At 45.9% G+C, this 23,174-nt stretch overlaps 1 protein-coding gene across 9 annotated transcripts in view; it reads left to right on the top strand.

Annotated features, from left to right (window-relative positions):
* Window positions 1–20,409, top strand: part of KLHL13 (kelch like family member 13) — a 113,087-nt gene extending 92,678 nt beyond the window's left edge. For 8 of the 9 annotated variants that reach the window (XM_074278361.1, XM_074278362.1, XM_074278355.1 and 5 more), the window contains 4 exons: window positions 188–384; window positions 7,020–7,815; window positions 14,423–14,536; window positions 18,824–20,409. In XM_074278361.1, coding sequence (XP_074134462.1) covers window positions 188–384; window positions 7,020–7,815; window positions 14,423–14,536; window positions 18,824–19,311 — 1,595 coding nt within the window. In that variant the 3' untranslated portion in view covers window positions 19,312–20,409. Of the gene's footprint in view, window positions 1–187; window positions 385–7,019; window positions 7,816–12,186; window positions 12,697–14,422; window positions 14,537–18,823 lie in introns of those variants that run through there. The other variant, XM_074278364.1, reaches the window with a different exon arrangement.
* Window positions 20,410–23,174: the final 2,765 nt, after the last annotated feature.

The following is a 23,174-nucleotide window of genomic DNA, read 5'->3' as shown; positions in this document are numbered from 1 at the left end:
ATCCTTTGGGAAATGCTGGCTCTGTCTTCTTTTGGTGGTACCATAGGCATCCTTTGGCAATTACTAAAGATAACTTGGATACTCGTGCTTGTACCCTGGAAGGCTTTTCCTTGATGTTATTGGTAGAAGTGAGTTCTGCCTTCATTAAAATAGCCCCTTCCCTTTATCCCATTGTTTTTTTCTCCAGGTGGCATGAAAGAACAAGATTTGATGTGCATTAAACTCCATGGGGTGAATAAAGTAGGGCTGAAGAAGATAATTGATTTCATTTACACTGCAAAACTCTCTCTCAACATGGACAACCTTCAAGACACACTGGAAGCTGCAAGCTTCCTCCAGATTCTGCCCATCCTGGACTTCTGCAAAGTGTTTCTGATATCTGGGGTAAGAATTCTGGCGTGTTGTTGCTGTTGTGGTTTACATGTTCACTTCTAGTTCCAGACTCTCCTCTATGGGGCCTGCGAACAGCCCGTCATCCCATGATTTTGCTGTTTTTTCTGATTTTTCTCTTTATATGTGTACTTTGAATAAAGACTCTTGTGTACTCAGCACTCCTCTGAAGAGAGGGAATTGTGGAATGTAGACCTATCACAGAGCACAGAGACCATCTTGTCTCGTACCCTCACCATATAGGGGAGGGGACTCCAGTTTCTGCCTAAAGCCAACCCCACAGGCTTCCCTTCTTTTTTCTGCATGATGACCCCTGCGATGGCTATCTTTCCCTAGAAGACCAAATCCCATTTGTGAAATTATCTCATTATACTTCTGCCTCTCTTGCCCATCTTTTCCTTTGTCTTTCTTCCAGGCATTTTTTCTCTTCTTTCAAAGGGCAGTGTCAGTTGTAAATCTGCTCATTTCTCCGGATCATCTCAGCTAACCGGTGCAATTTCAAACCGGTCCCTTTGCTTGCTTTCCTTGCTGATAAGAGCTGCATGCTTCAAGTTGCCAATGATATGTTTCAAAGGAAGATTAAAAAATAATAACAATATTTTTTCAAATCAAAGATCCAATAGGAAAGTCCAATCTTAAATCATCACATTTAGGATTAAGGCTCTTTCTTGAGCTGCTCTAGAAAACTGAAAGTATGAAAGAACCCAGTCTTCATGTTGGCTAGCATTTCCCTCATATTCTTTTCAGAAATGACTACTTTTGGTCCTGTTGGCATGTAGCTGTGGGCTGTAGTGCAAAACTTTGGGCAGCAGAACAGCATTCATTTATTTATAATGAAGCAGGACATTAAAGCGTCGGGAGCTCACTGCCCCTGCCCCCCAGAAGCAGTACAATTTGCATGCCCCAGAGAGCTCTACGGGTTGATTCTTGCCGCGCCGTGCTTTTGGAGAGCAACTATGGCAAAGACAGTGTCGAGTATCAAAGAATGCACCAAGTACTGTGCTTTTGGCACAGTCAGTACCTAACAAATGCTCTTCTTCATTCTTTCAAAACATTTATATTTGCATTTGGATTATATTTTTATGCTTTGAAAGGAATACAATCTGGTAGCTTATATCATCCCTTCAGATAAAATAATGGGAACGATCCTGAGCTCTCCCATTGAGAGATCCTAAAAGGTTCTTCTTTCAGATCTGTGCCATAAACATGAGTCTGCTCCTGAATGGCCCCACCCAGTGGTGACCAGTCTTTGAAGGTCTTAAGTGATAATCTACTCCCTCCCTCCCTTTTCAGAGAACTCTGGTTTTAGGAAGTTTTTCCTTGCCTCGAGGCCTGCTGGTGCCCCTTCTAGCCTTTCAGGCTGACCACAATAAGTCTGATCCTTTCCCATGTGATAGTCCTTTAATTCCAATTCCCTTGAGGACTAGAAACAGTTTTTCTTTTTATTCCTTTTTGTACCCCCAGCCACAGGATGAGGCCCCACACAACTTAGATAATCAAAGCTCTCTGGCATTAAATTGGAACAATTAATAACTGAGTTCCTTCCCTTCTCCTGACCTATTCACCTTCTCTAGTCAAAAGGCCTCCAATTCTTTCGGCCTACGTTTATGTAGAATGGTTTTAAGTATCCTCGCCAGCCTTATCATCCTCCTTTGGATATGATGCAGTTTAATGGTGTCCTTCCTAAAATGGGCTACCCAGAAGTATTCTAGCTGGGTTCCAACCAGGCTTAAAGACAGAAGAACCCCAAGGAAATGGGAATATCCATTCAGATGTTTGGAGATGACCTCATTATTTTTCTTTGGCAAGGCATTATGTCTGGTCCTATTTCTTTGCCTCCAAACCTTGTTTGACCTCCATTGTCAAATCTCTATTTTCTAGTTATCTTGGCCAGTTTTCATGACCAGAATGTCATGTCCACAGGGAATTAGTGTTCTCCATCTTCACATTATCTAAACTTGCCTTTTTCCCCCCCGAGTACATAAAGTTTATTTTTTATTAAATTTATTTTCAATGCCAGCTTTAGTTTTAACTTCACCTTCCTACATAACTCTGATTTAGCAATCTCTCTCTCTCTCGTCATGGAGCCATCCCTTATAATGACAACAGAAGCATGCTAGCAAAGCTGACTGACACTTCAACTGAGTGCCACATATGCTGTTGAACATTGCTTTTTCTAACATTTTAATGTTCTACCATGTGGTCTGGTATCTAGAACAGGTCAGCTACTGCCATGGCTCATTCTTGGACTCCTCCCCCCCTCCCCACCCCCATCAGCCTGCTGCTTTTCTTTTATCTTGGTGTTACTTTAGTCTTCCTGCACCAACATGAACTCTTGTAGCTGAAAGGCTCTCTATATAAGAGAACTAGATTTAGGAACTTTTCTTTTTATCTCATGTTACCTGGGTGATGGTTTCAAATGAATAACTACCAATTATTAACTGTTGAATATTAATAATATGGGCCTTTTATTTTTAGTTGTCCCTTCTTTGCATCTTTGGATTTCTTTATTGCTAGAAGTAGCACGAATGAATGCTCATTGTCCTCCCACAGCACACTTGCTGTTGTATATGAGCTCTTGAAAGGCTCAGTCCTTGCCATCAGGAAGGGAGCATTCTGGGAGTTCGCACATTACGGCAGCTGTCTTTGTGAATTGGCTGTCTTTGTCCTGGTTGTTGCCAGGTCCTTGTATCTGGAGGATACTGACATGTACAAGTACTTTTCTGAGCACCTTTAATTATTATGTAATTTCCTTTATTCTCTCTTTTTATTTTTTTTTGCCCTTTTTTAATCCAAAGAAGTTGAAATGGAAGGGAAGGAGTTAAAAGTGCTAGGATCTTATTTTTAAATTCTCATTTCTAAATTATATAGTCTGAGTTTCCTTTATTTTTATTTTCCTCTTGGATTTTGATTTGTTTATTTTCCATCCCAATGTAGCTGTCAAAATCTGTGATTAACAACCGGTGGGGTAGTTATGTGCCTTTTGAAACTAACCATCATCACTTCATTTTTTTTCTCAATCCTATGAGAAAATCTAGAAATCTTCCCTGACAAGCATGTTGTCCGTATGTGTGTTTGCTTGTGTCCATATGTGTATTTGTTGAGTGGGGATCCTAAGCTCCGAGTATGCAAAAAGGAAGGGAGCCTTGACACAGACTGCTGCTGCAGTAGGATTAGGATTCTGCCATGGCCCTCTCTCTGCCACTTAGCAAGCCAAGTGCATGGCCATGGAGATCTTCCTATAACTAAAATCAGAACGATTCCGAAAATAATGAGACATCAGAATAGCAGGTGTAAGCCTCCTTTCTGGGGATGAGTCTAGCAAACAAATCTGCCATCCAGTGTATGGTAGGGCTAGGTAACTGCTGGATTACGCTTGGGAATTCCCTGCTTCTGGCTGTGGGGTGCTCCTTCTCCCCTGGGCAGCATTGATTGCCAAGAAGGAGGGCAGAAGCCTGACTCTGAGTAAGGGAAAATGTTTGCTGAGCTGTTACCCAGAATTGAACTCGTTTTTTTGCATAAACATTCTTTGAACATTGTTTATGATGACGTTCTTTTTACAAAATAGTGCTTTTGTGCTTTGTGGAGGGCCTTAGTCGGTATACTATCCATTGTCATTCGCCTCCTCTTAGTTTTTTAACAGGAGGAAAAGCCTGACTGTCCACCATGCTGCTGCTGTCTTAGCCATCTGCCAATCTCCTATGATATTTGCATCTAAGATTTGTGTGACATTATGAAGACACACAATATCAGAGTAAAGAGGGCCCTGACTCAATTACTCATGGCTTAGTTTTTAATAGGCATATTTGTATGCTGGCCTTGTTCGCCGACTTTATCCCCAGCATGACATTTGCCGATGCATTTCATTTCTTCAAGTAGAGATTTAGTATGCAAATGACTGGGGAAGAGGAGGAGGGAAGGTGGAGAGGGGAAATGGAAGAAATGAGGGGACTAGTGAACCAGGGCTGCTCACAGAAACTCTAAAGTTGAAATCTCTGTTGGGCTATATTTCCACTTTTGAAAGATCAACTCCCAAGGGCAGTGAGAAAGAGGCCCATTTTCTTGGCAGACTCTGAGTATCTACAAAGCTTCCATTTCTTCTGTCACCAACTGTGGTGAATACACACGTGCTCTCTCTCTCTCTCTCTCTCTCTCTCTCTCTCTCTCTCTCTCTCTCGCTCTCGCTCTCGCTCTCTCTCGCTCTCGCTCTCTCTCGCTCTCTCTCTCTCTCACACACACACACACATGCACTCACTCACATACATACACACACATTCATTCCAGACAGCTCTAGACCAAATCCAGTTACACTGAAGTCAAGGGACTTGGCAGATTCTCTTGTACTCGAAATTTGTAGCCAATACTGGTTTGTTTTGTCCTGCTTTGGTTCTGAGGTGGGCTGTGGCTTGGGCTTTGGTATGCCCGATTTTCTCCACCTGTCAAAGAAAACTGAGCCAAACTGTGAGGCTTTGGGATCGAATTTTTGCATCAATTTGCTATTTGTATTTACTGGGTCCTGAGATTTCTGAACAGAACAACAAAGCTCCTTTGGGAAGGGTCTTGCACAGGAGGAGCCAGGGATCAGTCAAATCTACCCCCTCTGCCCAACTCCTTGCCATCCCTGCCATTCAGAACTCAGAAATAGCCAGCCTACACAGAGTTTCCCTCTCTCCCTCCAACTAAAATAGTGTATTTGTTCATGGGAGATCCTAAACTCTGAGGAGGCAAAACAGCTTTCACAGAATTAAGCTGAGATGTAGAAAATCAGCAAAGAGAGAAAAAAGAGAGATGGCTCATGACCTTTTATGACTGGGAGAATCAACTGGCCTCTGAGTATCTGAGAAAACTTGTCTCTTGAAGAGGAATTGATGAGCTGCATTGGTGGAAAGAGTTTCCACACTGCAAGTTCCTCCCCTCAGGGAAACCCAGGCTGGCCTACACTTTGTGTTCTCTTCGAATCCCAGAATATTCAAGTTGGAAGGGACCTTCAAGCCGTCTTTGGCTGGCCAAAAAGCTCCTTGCACCGTCCCCTTGAGTTGGTCTGCCAACTACTGCCAGGGACAGGAAACTGACTCTACCCCAGTGGCCCATTACGATCTGCTAGAAGGTAGAACCTGTTGTAGATAAAGCAAAATGAAACCAATGATAGTAAGATTGCTGACATGCTAATGGAAGCAGACAGCAGTACTGATAATTACAAATAACGGCTCATACCCTATTTTCTTTTACTAGCCTAGATGAAGACAAAGGTGTGGAAAAAGCTGTAGAACCTGGCAGCCTAATGGGGGAGATGGGATGTGAGCAGGCAGGTTCAAACAGGATACAGACAGGATAAAGCAGAGGTGTGATTCTGAGATGAGAAGGCAGGCAGGACACAAACATGAGGAGGGAGTGCTTCCAGCCATGGGAGATAGCCCGTGCAAATGCACAGGAGGTGGAGTGTTGTGCGTGAGGAAGAGTGGAGATCTCTGAATTGCAGCGAAGTGCCAGAAGACTGGGAAGACAGGAAAGGGCCGAGCACTTCAGGAGGAGTTGCAAGGCTTTTGTATTTGCTCTTGGAGGAGATCAGGAGCCGGTGGAGTTTTGAGTAAAAGGATGGCGTGGCCAGACTGGCATTTACTTAGGCAGGTCCATTTGACAGCTCATCAGAGGATGAACTGGAGTGGGGAGCAGCTTGAGGCAGGAAAGCCAAGTGTAAGGCTCTGGTGATAGTGCAGGCATGGACCCAGGGTAGTGACAGTGTCTGAGAAAGAAGGGGGCATGTGCATGAGATGTCAGCAAGGGAGAAGCAGTGGGACTGGATAATTGATTGGATTTGGTTTTCCCCTTAAAACTTATTTCTAAAGAAGTGATATAGTCAATAAGTACCATTTCATATCCATCGACTTTCCATACTTCCTACTTCTATGGCCCCAAAAGATTCCATTGCCTTTACTATACCAACGTATTAATTGTTGAGCGTGGAGATTATTGCCCAGATAGTTTGTTTTTTACAGATGGAGGAACCCTGGATTCTTTCTTGGGGTTTGAGTAGTGACACTTTTGGGTCCACGAATAGCATCACTTTTGTATTGGCCGTTGCCTAATGGTGCTCCCAAGGGAAACGTGACCTTTTAGGGAAACCAGGAGGAAGGGGTGGAGGTAGATGGAAGGGAGGCTGCTGCTGAGCTTCTGCCAGTGTTGGAAATCACCTTGGTGTAAGATGCTGTTGCTTTTGGTTTTTAAAAATGGGGGAATCGGACTTGTGCTTGAGAAGAAAATTCTAACTCTTCTGAATATATTCAGAACTTGAATTTGACCAGATTTTCAAACATTCTAGGCTCTAGATGTTTGAGTGAGGAAAAATAATAGCTTGAGTTGTCAAGTCCTACTGAGTTTCAGCATTCTTCTGCCTTCATTGATTACCTAGTAGCTTTCTTTTTTCCCAATATTTTCCCAAATAAAACCAAAAAAGTGATTTGAAATCTCTGCCCATCATTCTACTGACATATGAACATTTTACTGATGCTCTTATTTTGTTTTGGGTGCTCTGATGCAGTTTCTGCTGTCCCGACACATACCATGCACGTCCATATGTCTGTGCACACCCGCCCCCAAAGCCTCACGGTCCCTTTTGTCTTCCTTAACAGGTTTCTTTAGACAACTGTGTTGAAGTGGGGCGCATCGCTAATACCTACAATCTTACAGAAGTGGACAAATACGTGAACAACTTCATCTTGAAGAACTTCCTTTCCATACTAAACAGTGGTGAATTTGTCAAACTCCCTTTTGAACGGCTAGCTTTTGTGCTTTCCAGTAACAGCCTAAAACACTGCAGTGAGCTCGATCTCTTCAAGGCCGCCTGTCGCTGGCTCCGCTCGGATGATCTGCGGATGGAGTTCGCTTCCAAGCTGATGAAGAATATTCGCTTCCCTATGATGTCACCACAAGATCTCATTAATTACGTGCAAGCTGTGGACTTTATGAGAACGGACAATACTTGTGTAAACTTGCTTCTGGAAGCCAGCAACTACCAAATGATGCCCTACATGCAGCCTGTGATGCAGTCGGAGAGGACCGCCATCCGCTCCGACAGCACTCACCTTGTCACCCTGGGAGGCGTCCTGAGACAGCAGCTGGTGGTCAGCAAGGAGTTGAGAATGTATGATGAGAAGTCCCAAGAATGGAAATCGTTAGCCCCCATGGACGCCCCACGATATCAGCATGGAATCGCGGTCATCGGAAACTTCCTCTATGTCGTTGGAGGCCAGAGTAATTATGACACAAAAGGCAAAACGGCAGTTGACACCGTGTTCAGATTTGATCCTCGATACAATAAATGGATGCAAGTCGCATCGCTGAATGAGAAGCGCACCTTCTTCCACCTGAGTGCTCTCAAGGGCCATCTGTACGCCGTGGGTGGCCGCAATGCAGCTGGGGAACTGGGTAAGTTTGGAGGAGGACTTGTTTCTCTTTGGATCTTGCTGTCTAGTTCAAAAGTAAGCAGCTCTCTAAAATGAGAAGCCAAAACAGGGATCTATTTTTCTCATGGAAAATTCTTCTCTTTAAGAAGTTGCCAGAGATCATCTCTGTACCTTACCTGTCTTTGTGCCCCTGGCTCCATTTCAGATATAGTTTGAAAATCAACCACTAGATTCCATATGACTTGATTTGTCTCATAGGGCAGTTATAACTTGAATGGCAGAATCATTCCATGATTGCAATTTTAATTGTAATAGTAACTTGGCAGGAAGTTGGATCAGACCCTCAGTTCCCGTATTGATATTGCCCCCCCCCCCATATTTAGCAAATATATTGTTGAATAGGCAAAGCGAGTCATTCTAGTAGATTAATGATGACTGTTTTCCCTCTCTGTTACCTTTTAGAAACATTACAATAAGATAAAGGTAAGCTCCTGAATAGCTGAAGTAGAAGAGTTGGCCATGTTCTGTGATTTACTTCATGTAATTCCTAGCCTTCTGAAAGACTCTGTCTACCTGATGCTTGGAGAACATTTTCTCTTGATGAAAACTTGGGCTGATTATGTTGCTAAGTTATTTTTTTTTTCTTCCTAAGCCCTGATTGCTCGCGATTACAGTTTAATGTATTGGTGCTTTGGCTGCCTGTAATTAACTATACAAGGTGTAATTTTCTTATTCTAAATCAAATTGGAGTAAGAAGGCTTTACAAAAGGGAAATCAGGAAGACCATTGTTCCCCTTTGGTAAATTAAAAGCCTGACCCTATAAAACACTTAATTATTGATATTATATCTCTTTAAAAAAAAGAAAAAGGATCAATGACAGGTGTAAAAGTATATCGTCAATACCAGCTTGAGCATTTTTAGTAGTTAATGCCTGTAAATGAAGAACTAATTTTGTCTTAAGCATTATGATTAGTGAACTGGGTTAGAATGTGGTACTGATAAGGTCATTTTGTTGGGCCTAGTGAGTCAGATTGGGATCCCAGGGAAACCAGTGTCATACCCTAGATTGTGGTCTGAGTCCCAACTTCTTGCTTCACAAATGCCTTTGTTTGAAAAGGCCCTGGGACTGTCATTGGTACTGCCATGCTAGAAAAAAATCAGGCTTGTGTAGATGGATGCTCAGCAGCGCCATCTTGTCTTGATTAGTTTCATGAGAGAAGTGTGTTAGTGGATTTACCTCTTAAGGTGAGTAGGCGTGTTTTGGCCATAAGTGCTGGCTCCCTCCTCCCTTGGGTGTCCTCTCCAAAGCCCTTTGAAATCAGCATCAGTTCATTTGGTGAAAGCCCACTTGTTATTAACAGTGCCAGTGCCCTTTCCTACAGAGCAATCTGTACAGTTGGTCTAAAGTATTAGAGCAAATTCAAGAACTTGACAGAGTAAGTAACTCCTTTGGCGGAAGCCTTTAATTACTCATTTAGTGCTTCCCTATCTCTAAAAACAAGATGAAGACTGCATGCCTCACCTAGTTCAAGTCAACAAACCGTTAGTAAGCTCTTACTCTGTGAGAAGAGTGATGATGCTTCTGCTAGCGGCAACGTTCCTCTCATGGCACCACGGAAATACGTGTCCCAGCTTGGAGCCTACTAATAGGACCGGGGTCTTTGGGTGGGCTCAGAATTTTGATTTTCTCCTGAAGGATTCAAAAAGGCATCATTAAACCTTTGTCCAGGTACCCTCCTTGGGCTGCTTATTTTGAATCAGAATGATAGTTGATATGCAAATAGCATTTAATAACCTGCAAACCACTTTACATACATTTGGCTGTTTGGCCCCATGCCAGCCTTGTGAAGTCAATATGGTGAGTGTTACTGTCCCCATTTTGTAGCTGAGGATGCTTAACTCAGGGACATCAGATGTCTTACTTGTCACCCAACGAGTTTGTGTTAGGGATCAGATGTGAATCCAGGTCTTCCCTCTAACAGTCTGTATCCCATCTCCAACTGCCTTTCTTAGATGTAGATAAGCAAGATTCTGAACTTGAGGGTTTCATTTACCATTCATTTTCTACCTACTTTTAAACTTATTTGTATAATCAGGTAGTATTCTCCCCTCTCCCTCTCCTTTTTTGGCTCCTTCCCTCCCTCTGTCCCCCTCCCCCTCCCTCCCTCCCTCCTCTCCCCCTTCCCCCCCCCCACATACACAGACACAGTCACCTGCAGAATTTCAGAATTTGGAGCAGCCTGCTAGGCCACCTCATCCAGGTGAAATTTGCCCCCGCATTCCCTTGTGCAGTGTCCCTGATGAGCGGGCATTCATCCAGCTGCCACACGAAGGCCTTCAGTGAGGGGGCGGAGCACACTTCCATTTTTGATGCGGCCCTCTCTGCCATGAGATAATTTTGACTGTCAGGAAGCTTTTCCTCATGTCAGGCCTACGTTTACGTGGTTTAGCTGAGTTACCTTCAAAAGCTTTCCGTGTCCATGATGTTTGTGCGCCTGCAAGCATTTGAAGCTCAGGCCTTTGGGACAGTTAGGCTTCTTTGTGAGTTTTTCCTTGGCTGGGTTATGGTCATGTCTCTTCCTGCCTGTCCCAAGCTCTCTGTGGTACTTTGGTGGAGGCTGTGTTTGGAGATGTTGAGTAGGCCAGAAGCTCCAACTGAGCTTAAGAGCCCAGGGCTTGAGCCTCATGACATGGCCAGTGCCAAGCACAGAACCCTCCCTGCCCTCTCCAAGCACTCCAGAAATAATAATGCCTCCTGCTAACTTGAGCTTTCCCTTAGCTCTGTTGTAGCTACATTTTGATGCCCCTTTTTGTGTTTTTTTTTTTACTCATGTTTCTCCAGGTGTATGTCATTTTCTCTCTTCACCAGGTCTCTGCAAAGGATTAGGAAAGGCCAGAGCCATGTCACTCAGAAAGGCCCTGGCTTCCATGCAGGAGTCTGGCTTCCTAGCTGGAAGTCCCAGGAACTCCTGGAAATGGTTCTTGTCCTTTGAGAACACACTGGGAAGCTTAGAGCGGCTCATGGTAGCCATCGCTCCCGTGGAGGAGGAACTGCTTGCTCACTGCAATCTCTTTCGATTGTGTAGCATAAGAGATCCAGTTTCTGTTGTAGACCAGAGGTGACAGCTGAGATCTCTGGTACTTCACATTAGCTGTTATTATGTCAGGCTTTGAAGACAGGAAGTAGTTGAGTGAATTCCTTTGGCTTTGCAAATAGATTGCTCCTGAAATTCCCACCAGAACATAGGAAGTGCTCCAATCTCCTTTATGGCTTTGGGCTCTCTGGGTGACATAGTGCCTTCAAATGGGGTGCAAGCCCCTCATATTTTGCCAGCCCTTCTCGCCACCCCCTTGAACCCTGCTTTAAGTCTGCTTGGAATCATAGGGTCAGACAGTCCTTGGTGTCTTCCATTTCCCCCAAGGAGACCCCATTCACTTGGAGGGACCGGGTAAATGAGACACTCTAATTATCCCCTGCGCTAGGCAGCCTAGTCAGACTGTTGGATCACTCATGTAGATTGCCCTCTCTGGCTATTGGAGGTGGTGGGTATGCAGGTACCTCAGTGCCATGCTAGCTCTGAAGCTAATCTGGAGAGCCACATTGTGCCCGCTCCCTTATGCATGCTTGGCAGTGGGCCCCCTTCGCTCCTCCCCCTTCGTCTCACTGCCGTCACTAGGCGCCCTACATTGAGATGACCGGTAAGTAACATGCCAGGCAAGAGTGTGAGTCACCTTTGCTTCAAGTACATGGCTCTAGGGAGTTCAGTAGAGAATTAGTCAAGGGAATCTTCTGTAGAAAACAGCCAAAGGAAGTTAATGAGAATGATAGGAGTTGGATAATTGGAGGAAGGTAAGGCTAGGGGTGACTCACCCCCTACGGTTTTCTTATAGAGTTGAAAAGTCAGCCACCCTTCCTGAGAGCAAGGACTTGGGGAGAGCATATAGAGCCCGTAAACAAAACAAGAAGACTTGTCCGAACAGTGGCTCGGTTCTCGTCCCTTGAGTCACTGGCATTCTGGGTATTACTGATGTGTAACTGGCCTAAAAGAGAACTCTCCAAGGTACCTGAGCCTCAAGGAGTGCCTTTCCTATGGTGAGAGGGAGACCTGGACAGACTGCATTTGAAGCCAGGTTTTCCAGACTCTCACTTCCATTCTCTCTCCACGAGGCCATCTTGCCTCTCTCTCTGGTATCAATATGTCATTCATCAAGGTGCCTCCAGCGATGCTGAGAGAGGTACGGAGCAGCTGGCTTGGCAGCCTTCGTCCCTGCTAAAAACTGACTGAGCATACAAACGTCTACCTTATAGCGAGCTTGCTGGTGATTAGACATAAGGAGGGGCTTTCATGTGCTGGTATAGGTTATCAAATTGTGTGGCATTTCTCCTCTTAGAAATGGCGACAGCAGCAGGCATCTGGAAGAGGATAGGTGAGAGCCACATGTGGAGACAACCTGTCTGGGATTCCCTTTCTTCCTTTTCTCGGGAGTTGGTCTTTCTGCTCAAACTGCTTTTTCACTTGTCCAAAGCAATCCCATTCATTTCTTTGCTGGTACCACATAGTCATCAATCTACTGGGCCCTGCCATAAGTATAGGGAGAGGAGAGAATGCACTGAAGTTTGCAATATTGCCTCAGATATTTACCAGCTGTGTGACTCTGGGCAAGTTGCTCTACCTCTCTGGGCCTCAGTTGCCTCGTCTGTAAAATTAAAGGCTGGACTTTGTGGCCACTAAAGGACCATCCAGCTCTTAAGTCTATGCTCCTATAACTCACTGGCATTTGTGTTTATTAGATAACCCAGAGTTCAGCTGTGTAAAGACAGTTGGGAGATAGACTGAAGAAACAGGGGTTGATGACAGTAACATTGGCGATTCGGTCTTCAAGGAGATGGCAGTTTGTACTTGGCATTGGTCTTGGTAACACCTTCTATTGTTGGGTAGATGGGCATGAAAATGCTGCAGTTTAGTGAAGCAGCAAGGGTTGGAGGGAGGGTCAGGTGGGGCTGGCCGGGCTGGGCAGGTCAGGTGGGGTGGGGGCCTTGGAGGCAGTTTGTAAGTCAGCAGTGCAGCCTTGACTGGTGTTGCTCTGGATGTCCATGCGGCCTGCCTTAAAATGGGATGTTTAGATCTGAAATTGGATTGAGTGACTCCTAACTAAACCATTCCATGTGGGACGGGGGGGCGGGCAGATTCTGCTCTCTAGAAAATTCTTATTGACGTTCCAATGGATGGTTCTGTGATGTGTGTGTGTGCGTGCGAACGTGCGTGTACGTGTGTGTGTGTGTGTGTGTGTGTGTGTGTGTGTGTGTTTGTGTGTGTGAGAGATGATCTGTGAACACCTGGACAAGGATTTCAAATCTCTTAACCAAGAAAAATGAAGCCAGTGAGGGTAGTTGAGTCAAGGCCAAAAGAGACCGCAACAACTGGATGGCTATCAGAGTTCCAAAGGATAATAGTACAGCTTTTCTCAGTGTCCCCGGAGCATCATGTTTCTGATGGGCACAGTCTGAAAAGGAGAGGGAAATTAGCACATGCTGCCTTTGGCAGATGACAAGAGGGTGCGCGCCTCTGCCATCCAGACACATAACAGCCTTTTACCTCAGATTTGGGCCTGAAATGACTGTGGCCCCCCTCCCCCTTATGTGCAGGTGACATCTCACTGCTTTGGTTTAGATGGTGCCAGTCCCATCTCTCCTTTAGAGTTGTTCATCTGCTTTCCATGGCGTAGAGATTTTTGAATGAGTTGTTGGCCACTTCTCTCAAATCCGTTATTGTGAGAGAGTGCACTCCACTCTCACGTTTTTGGCTTTGGCCTTTCAGGTTTTGCCTCTAAGCATCTTCAAGTCATGAGCATATAAAGTAGTGTCAGTGATGTTGGAGATGCCCGTGGACAAAGCACTCGAGGCCATGTGTCCCTGGCATCCATTTAACTTAAATTTGGATTGCTCCAAGAGGCTTTTGAAGATGGAAGACGATAGGTGAGAGCCACATGAGGAGACATCCTCTCTGGCCACCTTGAAAGCCTGTTTTGTGGGGCTTAGTCTCCACTACTAGATTGGGTAGAGATTGTCCAAGTGGAGGGCATAGAGTTGAAGCTCTTTGAAATTCGGGTATTTTTTTTAGGGTCTCCCATACCCCTCATAGCTTTTGATACCCAGTATCCAAATGATACCAGATTTGATACTGGGAATGATGAGTAAATGAACCAATGTGGCCTTCCCTGCTCTGGTTTAGCACTGACTTAATAGGATACTGAGAACTCTCTTTCAGGTCCAGCGCTTGCACTGAGCAGCTCTTTGAGCCCAAACCAGTCACTCAATCTCTCTTGGCCTCAGCTGGAAAGGAGGAGGTTGGCCTAGGGGACCAGATGATCTCCAGGGACTCTCCCAATTTAGTGAGGCTATCTAAATTATTCATGTCATTTCTGGCATTATCAGAAGATCTTTTTCAAGGGACCCCTCATGCATAATGGATGTGTTTCTGGGTGTGTGTGTGTGTGTGTGTGTGTGTGTGTGTGTGTGTGCGTGCGCACCTATGCATGTGTATGTGAGAGAAACTTATTCTTGGAAGAAATGACTCAATGGTACGAGTTGAGGTTTTAAAAAGATCTTGTATTCTTGTCACACCAGCCACAGTGGAGTGTTACAACCCAAGGATGAATGAATGGAACTATGTGGCCAAGATGAACGAGCCCCACTATGGTCATGCCGGTACTGTGTATGGAGGGACGATGTATATTTCAGGTAAGGTCAACGGTACTCATCCGGGAGTGTTTTGCCCACTCTAGAGGCTCTGAAGAAGGTGACGTCTCCGTTCTCCCTGCTCGTAGACAGGAGTGTTTGTTTGCCCAAGCTAGAGCAGTTGGATAAGCCTCGATAATGTATCTGTAGTTTGGGAAAGTATCTCATCTTCACTTTTGAATACAGTCGCCTGGGATTTGCTAATGCTGGAAGCAAATTATTTTCTATATAAATATCTGAGAAGAAAGCTCAGAGTTTTGCAGTTCGCCATTTCCCAGATGACTATTGCTTACCACCATTGGACAGCGTCTCCTCCCAGACTGATACATGCCATACACCAGGAAAGGGGTACTTTTCTTCATTGGGCCAGAGAGGGCTTTCTTTGATCTGCTGATTAGGCCCCTACTGAAATGGCAGCAAACGAAGCTCTCTCTCTCTTGTGTCAGTGAGAATTCGTGTGTGAGGGAAGGGATCTGTTAAGGATCTGGAAATAAAACTTTTTGGAGATGTTTCACTCTTCGATGATCAAGCGTTGACAGTAGAGGTTTCCCCTGTTTAGCAGTGTAAATGAAAGTGGACAATTTCAACTCCATTTCAAATGCTGTGGACCAGGGAGAACATCCCTCAAAGAGGTTATCTAGTCATTGAAACCACTAAGTAAGTGGAGCAGGAGCTGGCGGGGATGCTCTTAGCCTTGAACATCATCACAAATGAGCTCTGCTAATGTCTGCTTAGCCCAAAGGGAAGGGGATAGAGGGAGAGAGGACTCAACTGAGAGGAAAGGAAAAATGGGGCAGGGGGTGGTGAATGGGCAGCTGCCTTCCAGAATAGCCTGACAGGCTCCACTGTGGTACAGTGTAGGCAGAAGCCCTAGCCTGGGATCTGGTCCACACTTCTTCCTACCCAAGAGACCCTAAGTGAGTGACTTCCCTTCTGCACCTATAAAATGAAAGAGTTGCTTTAGGTCAGGGATGTCAAGCTCAAACATTCAAGTATTTTGCCTTGGGAAACCACCCGTTCCCGTTAGCTGTGTGGGATTGCCTTCTCCCATTTCCCAGTCACATTGGCTTAGCTGAGTTTCCTTGAGTCTTGAAATCCTCTGCTCCATGACTTGCCTTGGGGCACACTGTACTGCAAGGCCAGAGAAACATGGGCCATCCCTCTGCCCAGCCTGGACTCTGACACCAGCATTATAACAATAGGGTCCCATGTTGATGCTCGATTAAGCGACTTCATAGAGGCAGCCTGCTCATTTTGTCCGGGCTAGACTCTTGCAACCAGCCCTCTGCCAAGCCCTGACTGGTGCACTTGCTGTGCTTGGGATATCTTATTTTCCCTTCATGTCTTTGGGAAGCAAAGCTCTTTGGGGAGGGCTCTCTTCTCTCCATTCTGATGGGTTGAAAAGTCCCGTTGGGGCCTCCAAGGCCCAGACCTTTAGGGTGGCCTCCTTTGGCCAGGTTTTCTTCCCCTGGATGAAAGCTGTTGTCAGTCAGGTCAGGAGATGAGCCTCACTGATACTGAGCTGCATCTGGTTGTGTCATTAGGCAGGCGGGGCAGGTAGAGCACTTAGTATCCACAGTGCCCTCGAAGGAGACAACAGGACGTGGCCGGCCCTGTGCGCTTGTGAAAATTGGGGCTCTCTAGGACTTACTGGGGGAGTTAAAGATTGAATTGTTCTCTTAAAGAGTCCCCGAGAAATCCACTGCTCACTGTGCTCAGCTCATGTTTAGCCCCAAGTGGACTTAATCAGGTCTAGGTACGAGAATCCAAGTGCTCCATGTCCGTCAGCATTAACTCATTGAAGCAGCACCTCGGGTTGTTTTGGTAGGTGGTTTTGTTCCAGTAAGTACACTGTTAGGGATTGAGTGCCCAGTCTACAGGAGTAGGGCATAGAATAGTGCTGACCCCTTCTCCGACCCCAAAAACAGATATGACAGAGAAAGGGGACCCATCCAGACACAGCCCAGCCGCGCTTTTTCCTACCCCCTGGCCTGACCTTGTTGGCTGATATTTGGGTGAATGACTTGGGAGTTGAGATGAGTTTTTCTGGACAGACTGATTGGGCTGGGCCCGCGGTAGGGATGAGATAGGAGCACTCACTGAAGGGCATGCACAATAATAGGAAAATGGCAAATAAAGGCAAAATAACGGTATTGGGGCCGATAAACTCGGCTACTCTGAGCGTGGCTGTCCTTCCTGCCCCAGCCTTCCTAAAGAAGCTGCACTGAGACATTTGTCTGCGGGGTCTTGGGCTGGTGTCTTTGCGATGGAGCTCTTTGGTCTCCGGATGTGTGCATCACCCATAATGTGTCTTGGTATCTCTGCGCCTTATATTTGGGGCTGAGTTGTCTAAGTGAAATGGGAAACCTGTGAGGGCAGTGTCTTCTCTTCCCCAGGAGCCTCTTGTAATTTAGGTGGCATCCTGACAATTGTGTCAAGCACAGCAGAAATAATCAATGGATGTGAGAAGTTTCCATGGCTGTCGGTCTCTAGCTGTTCATGAACACTGTCTGCGTGCTGGATCCAAAGGGATCATCCCTGACCTCCATGTGATGCTCAGTTGGGACTGCTAGTGAATCGTCCTCAGTTGTCATTCAGAAAGCACAGACTAGGACAGCCTTGATGGTCAGCAGCGCTTAGGGACAATAAGATGTGAGAGTTTGTAGAAACCCGGGTTTAAGCCGAACCCACTTTATTCTCATGGACCACCAGGAAGTTCTTGGGTGCCTGGCAATCGAGCGGGGCCTCTGGATCACTGTCATTCTGTGCACCCCTGATCACCATACAGGCAAGGGAAATGGTAAAGGACTAGGAGTTTGGTCTGAATGGGGCCTAAGCCTCTGCTGTTGTTGTGTGGCTCTGGCAGCAGTTCCATGAGTGTGACGTTTCTGCTGGTGGCTTGCTTTGGTGGCAGTCAGCCCCTTCTGCAAATGAAGTACGAGGTGCAAAGGAATGACTAACTGGAGACTTGCTTAGGCCAGGTGCATTGTGGGCAGGATCTAGAGAGCGTACATTAATTAGGTAGATAATAAAAAATACTAATAAACACCTTAGAAGACTTTACATGCACAGGGGTAGCTCACAGAGCCAGTGCAGGCCAAGCTCAATGAAAACTGCCGTCTGCTGGTCTCTTTCACGTAGCAGTGGTGCATTGGGCCGCCTCACACTTCTCAGGTGGGGGTCCCTTCCAGAGTCTTTATGACTAAGGGCTAAGCACACATTTTAATTCACAAATGCCATTTAGCGTAGTGGCCCCCTGAGAGCCCAAAGTCTCTGCCAAGGGAAGAATATCAAAGCAGGGTGCTTGTTAGTTGGAGTCTGGTTAATTGAGGATCTCTTGGCTATGTACCTTCATGTCCTTTCCTGGCTGTTGTCACCATTTAGAGATTGCCAGGGTGGGTCGCGTTTTATGAGCGGTTTTGTTGCAAATCTAAGGGAGACAAGTGAGTGTTGTGAAAATCTCCTTCTCCAGTCTGATTGGCCAAGATTCCAGTCTCCTCCTCACAATGCTGTTCGTGATGGTGTAGAAACACAGCCTTTCTGAGTGTTTCTTGGCCTCTCGTGGCCCATGCCAGCACTCAGAAGTAGGCTACTGCTGTAGCCTCCCCACTGCCCCCCTGTCTGGAGATCACTCAGAGCAGTTTCCCTCTGTGAATTCATGTGCAGTATGGGGGTGGAGGAGGGTGTGCCGAAATAACCCACTCCCCTCTGACCATTGATGGAAGCAGGTTTGCACTGCGGATGGTGCTCAGGATAGGAGAAGGTACAGAGGGTCTTTGTTGTTGGCTCAACTTCCTTTGGCGGGAGCCTTGGAAATAGCTGTCAAGAAACTGCTGGAAAAGGAGCATGTCAGTCTGCTTTCCCAAGGAAAAAAATATTCATTTCATCCATTTGTGAATGTCGAAACATCCACGGGGATTCAAGGACCTCCTTTCATACGCTCTTACGACCGGGTAAGCTGTGACCACAGCTTGCGTCTCTCCTAGATCTCTCTCCGTGAGGGGGTGGGATAAGTAGCTTAGTGGCCAGTGGCTCTGGCAGCAGTTCCACGAGTGTGACGTTTCTGCTGGTGGCTTGCTTTGGTGGCAGTCAGCCCCTTCTGCAAATGAAGTACGAGGTGCAAAGATCTCTGGCTTTGCTAGCCCCCACATGTCCCAGTTGCAAGGCCCTCTCCCCTTCTCCCAGCCAGTCAGATGCTGACGCCTCCCGTCGAGCACCTTAGGGCGATTCAGAAATGAATGTTAGTGTTCACACAGGGAGCATTCAATGCCTCTTTTTTTCACTCTTCAGGAGGAATCACTCACGACACTTTCCAAAAAGAGCTCATGTGCTTTGACCCAGACACAGACAAGTGGATTCAGAAAGCTCCCATGACCACAGTCAGAGGCCTCCACTGCATGTGCACCGTCGGAGAAAAGCTTTACGTGATCGGTGGCAACCACTTTAGAGGAACCAGTGATTATGACGATGTGCTCAGCTGTGAATACTACTCTCCAGCCCTCGATCAGTGGACTCCAATCGCTGCTATGTTACGAGGCCAGAGTGATGTTGGGGTTGCCGTGTTTGAAAATAAAATCTATGTGGTGGGCGGGTACTCTTGGAACAACCGCTGTATGGTAGAGATAGTCCAGAAATACGATCCAGAGAAAGATGAGTGGCATAAAGTTTTTGACCTTCCCGAGTCTCTTGGTGGCATCCGAGCTTGCACCCTCACTGTTTTTCCTCCAGAAGACACTGCAGGGTCCCCTTCTCGCGAGTCACCTCTGTCAGCCCCTTAACTTCCACTCTGTGGGCTTACGGGCTGCTGCCATCCTCTCTGAATCTGAGGCTGGGGATGCTCTTCCTTTTCTCGTTACTCTTGGTGTTCTTAAGTAGTATTTGTTAGGGCTCTCCTCCAGCACTCAGTCCCATAACTGGCAAACAACCAGCGTTGATGTTATTTGTGACCTTTGTTTATTGTAGAATGTTTATCTGTGGTTAACAAAAGCATCCTGAACATGTATTCATCAGAGCCAAATGTTTAACCAATGAAAAAGCAAGGTATTGTCTCGCAACCGTTTTGCTTCTGTGGACCCCTGCTTTGTACATCAGTGGGGTGGGCGGGCGGCATGGGGTCAGCTCGGGGAAAGAAGCCCAACCAGTCCCTTTGGCAGTGGGATGTCGCCATTCACGTGTCCCCACGTATTCTGTGCTTTAAGACGGAAACATATTTGCTTCTGGTTTTTTGACCGCAAGGGAGGCCATCCTCTCATGCTGCCTCCTTTTGTCCGTAAAGTACTTTGGCCATTTCTCTCTTTCTCTCTTGTTCTCTCTCTCTCTCTCTCTCTTTCGCTCTCGCTCTCTTGCTCAGCTGGGTGAGGTATATTCCAACTACTGGAAGTGAACTTGCCAAAACACGCTTCCAGAAAGCAGCTCGGCCTCATCCCAACGGCCAGGCTCTGGGCTGCCACCCCAAATGTCAGTGCCCACCTTCCTTCATGTTGGCACAAATATAAGACATTTTAAGTTTTAAACATTGGCTTAACACTTCAAATCAATAGCAAGATTTTTAAAAATCTGCCAAAAACCAATTTCCATTTAGACCAATTGATAATTCATGGGCAGTCAATGTGGCTGGATTGGATTTTAGGGGATAAGGGACAGAAACATATTCATCCTAAGCAGATAGATTCATCTTGGCCTTGTCCCTCCAACCCTCGCAGATCCTCCTTGTTCTCCTCGACTGTTGACGTAACTTTACATATTCTGTATCCTTTCCATGGTCACTATTAATAAGGTTATTTAGCACAAGATACATTGTGAGCAAGAGAGCTGCTTTTCTCTGTGAACTTGGACTTCCATGTTTTATCTTTTGTTCAATAAAACTTTTAATGTCACTGTGGTCTCAGGCACATCATTACTTCCTGATGGCATCATCATAGATTTGTGCACATGTGTGTGAGTGTGTGTGTGGATGTTGGGGGCTGAGAATGGTGGTAGGAGCTGAAGTAATTGAGAGTTCATCATGGAGGAGGGCATATTTGGGATATTCATTCGGGCAAAGAAAATGAGTCCCAGCCCACTCTAGAGAAGGATCCAGGACGCACCACTCCGTGGCTGTTCAGGGTAGACATTTGGCAGATAGCCTGTTCTCTGGTCCTACAGAAGAAATCCCAGCTAGCAGGAAGAGGAAATTGAGACAGCAGAAAACACTTCCCCTCATACAGGCCTTAAAGTTGGAGGCATTTTGCAGAACCAAACAGGAGCCCGTTATTCTGGGGTCCTTTAAGTACCTTCCTGCCATCAAGGAGGGGGATGGAAGAGATGGTTCTTAATTCAGATGAGTATTTTTTATTATTTGTTATTTAAATGTGTCAGGCTAGTGTGTGGAAACCTGCTTTGCACTTGGCCAGCTGGGATCTGTTCACAGGAGAGGCAGGGGGATTCTGAGCCAACTTAGAGCATCACGTCCCTTATAGCAGGGGTCTTTTAGTGGTGTAGAAATCAGTGGCCTTGAACTCCAGCAAAGCAGGATAAAGAAAATGGTGAATTTGTTAGGAAAGGGAAGTTTGAAAGACTGATTGGGAAGGGTTGAGAAGGCAGATCCAGCTGCCCAGTGGGCAGAGTTTGGATCCACTTGGGTCACCATTGGGGCATTTGCCCCAATGGATCTGGTTCTTTGTACACTTGGCATATATAGACATCTTTGTTGGAAGAAGGGCAGATTTCCACACATGGACAGTCACATTCTCACCATTCAATCATTGCCCTTTAGCATGATGCTCACGATAAGCAGTTAACAATACTATAATTCAATTAATGCCTTACCCACAGGTGCCATTATTGATCATCTGGGAGAAAGCAAGGGATTTTCTTAGAAGTTAAATCACCCATCATTTTGGTCAAATTGATTGACGTAGAATTCCCCTGGCTAACTGCACTTGGTTTTTAAGTTGAATCCATTTTGTGATTTGATTCACTTAGAACATCAAAGGTCCAGAATTTTCTTTCCTCCTCGGTCCAGGTTACAAAACAATCAGGGACAGGAAAAAAAAGGAAAAGATCGGAGAAGGGTCAGTACCCTCCTTCACTCAGCTTGAATGTGTCCTGAAAAGAGACGGCCATGTTCTGAAACTGATCATTAATTTCCAGGACTGCTTGAAAAATGATGGTGTATATAATCTTGCTCAGGGAGTTACTCAAATCATTCCCTCATTAATAGTGTAGGATAGATTGTTCCACAGGGCAATGGTGGAGCATTTGATTTAATTAGGTTGCAAATGCAACGCGCTTTTTTACTGCAAGGGCCCTTGTACCTCATTTTCTTTATGAGCTTTTTCCAGAAGAGGAAACCTGGGTCCTTATGTGGAAAGGTTGGCACCTTCCCCAGGAAACCTTTTCTAAATAGTGGCCTCTGCACGTGCTCTTGCCTGGTTCTTGCTTTTCTGCACCTGGATGTCCAGAGCAAGATCTTAAAAGCAGCCAGCTGCCAACTTCCACTTGGAATCCTTTGTAGAGACTTGTAGCCGTAGCTGACAGGAAGCACAGGAGGAGTCCAAGAGACTCGGTTCCCCTTCAGAATGCTGGCTCTACAGTGCACTGCTGCAACAATGAGAGCTGCTCACTTGATACTGAAAGGCCATTAGCCAAGCTGTGGTCAGTGGAGAGCCTCCCTCCACTGCTGAAGCTCCCAGCAATGAGGTCTTGAAGAATTACTCCCAAGAGTCTCCCCAGTCATTCTCTTATAGCCATCTGGGGAGGAGCCAGACCTTAATAGCCTCAGGGGCAGCTAGGTGGCGCAGTGGATAGAGCACCAGCACTGAAGTCAGGAGGACCTGAGTTCAAATCTAACCTCAGACATTTAACACTTCCTAGCTGCATGACTCTGGGCAAGTCACTTAACCCCATTTGCTTCAGCAAAAAAATAATAATAATAACAATAGCCCCACTTTCGCAAAGCATGCTTCGTAAATCTGTGCTGGTGTCTCCTATTTGTAGAAGAAGGAATTGAAGCTTAGCAGAGTTGAAGGAAACTTCCTGGCTTTCCACAGATACTGTTCAAAGCTGGATTCAAATCTAGATCTCCTGTGATAAAATCCAGCTCTTTCACACTAACCCATCTTGCCTGCCAAACCCTCGAGCACTTTGCAGGCTGACACTTGAGAAATGGTATTTGAATGTACTCATGGGCCAAAAAAGGGGAAAGGTTTGAACTTAATTGCAGATAATAATCCTGTATTATTCTGGTCGCTGCACGTTTGGCCCTAGTGGTCGGCTTGCCCAGTGGTTAGCCTCTTCCACTTATGGTCACCACGTGCCGCTCCTTTTGATGTGAGGAAATAGGAAAATAAAAGCAGTGGACTGTACCACCTCATTGGAGGGAAGGCGTTCCAGCGGCTCATTTCTTTGTTAGGAAGAACAAGAAGAGCTCGCTTATTGGTATGTTGCTCCAAGCCGGCCTGTGAGGTAGGGAACGGAGGTGCCATGCCCTTTTTATAGATAAGGAAGTAGAAATTGTAGAAATGATGCAAATTGCTGATGGTCACAGACCTCGTGTCAGGGGGGGTCCCCAAAACTGGGACTGCCCAGACCTAGTGCTTTTAGTAGCAACTTGGGGACAGCGGCTCCCTGGAGACATTCCATGCACAACAGTACCTCACTA

Source organism: Sminthopsis crassicaudata, chromosome X (genome assembly GCF_048593235.1).
Source record: "Sminthopsis crassicaudata isolate SCR6 chromosome X, ASM4859323v1, whole genome shotgun sequence".
Taxonomy (NCBI): domain Eukaryota; kingdom Metazoa; phylum Chordata; class Mammalia; order Dasyuromorphia; family Dasyuridae; genus Sminthopsis; species Sminthopsis crassicaudata.
Note: the sequence above shows the minus strand (reverse complement) of the source record. Positions and strands in the feature narration are given on the sequence as shown.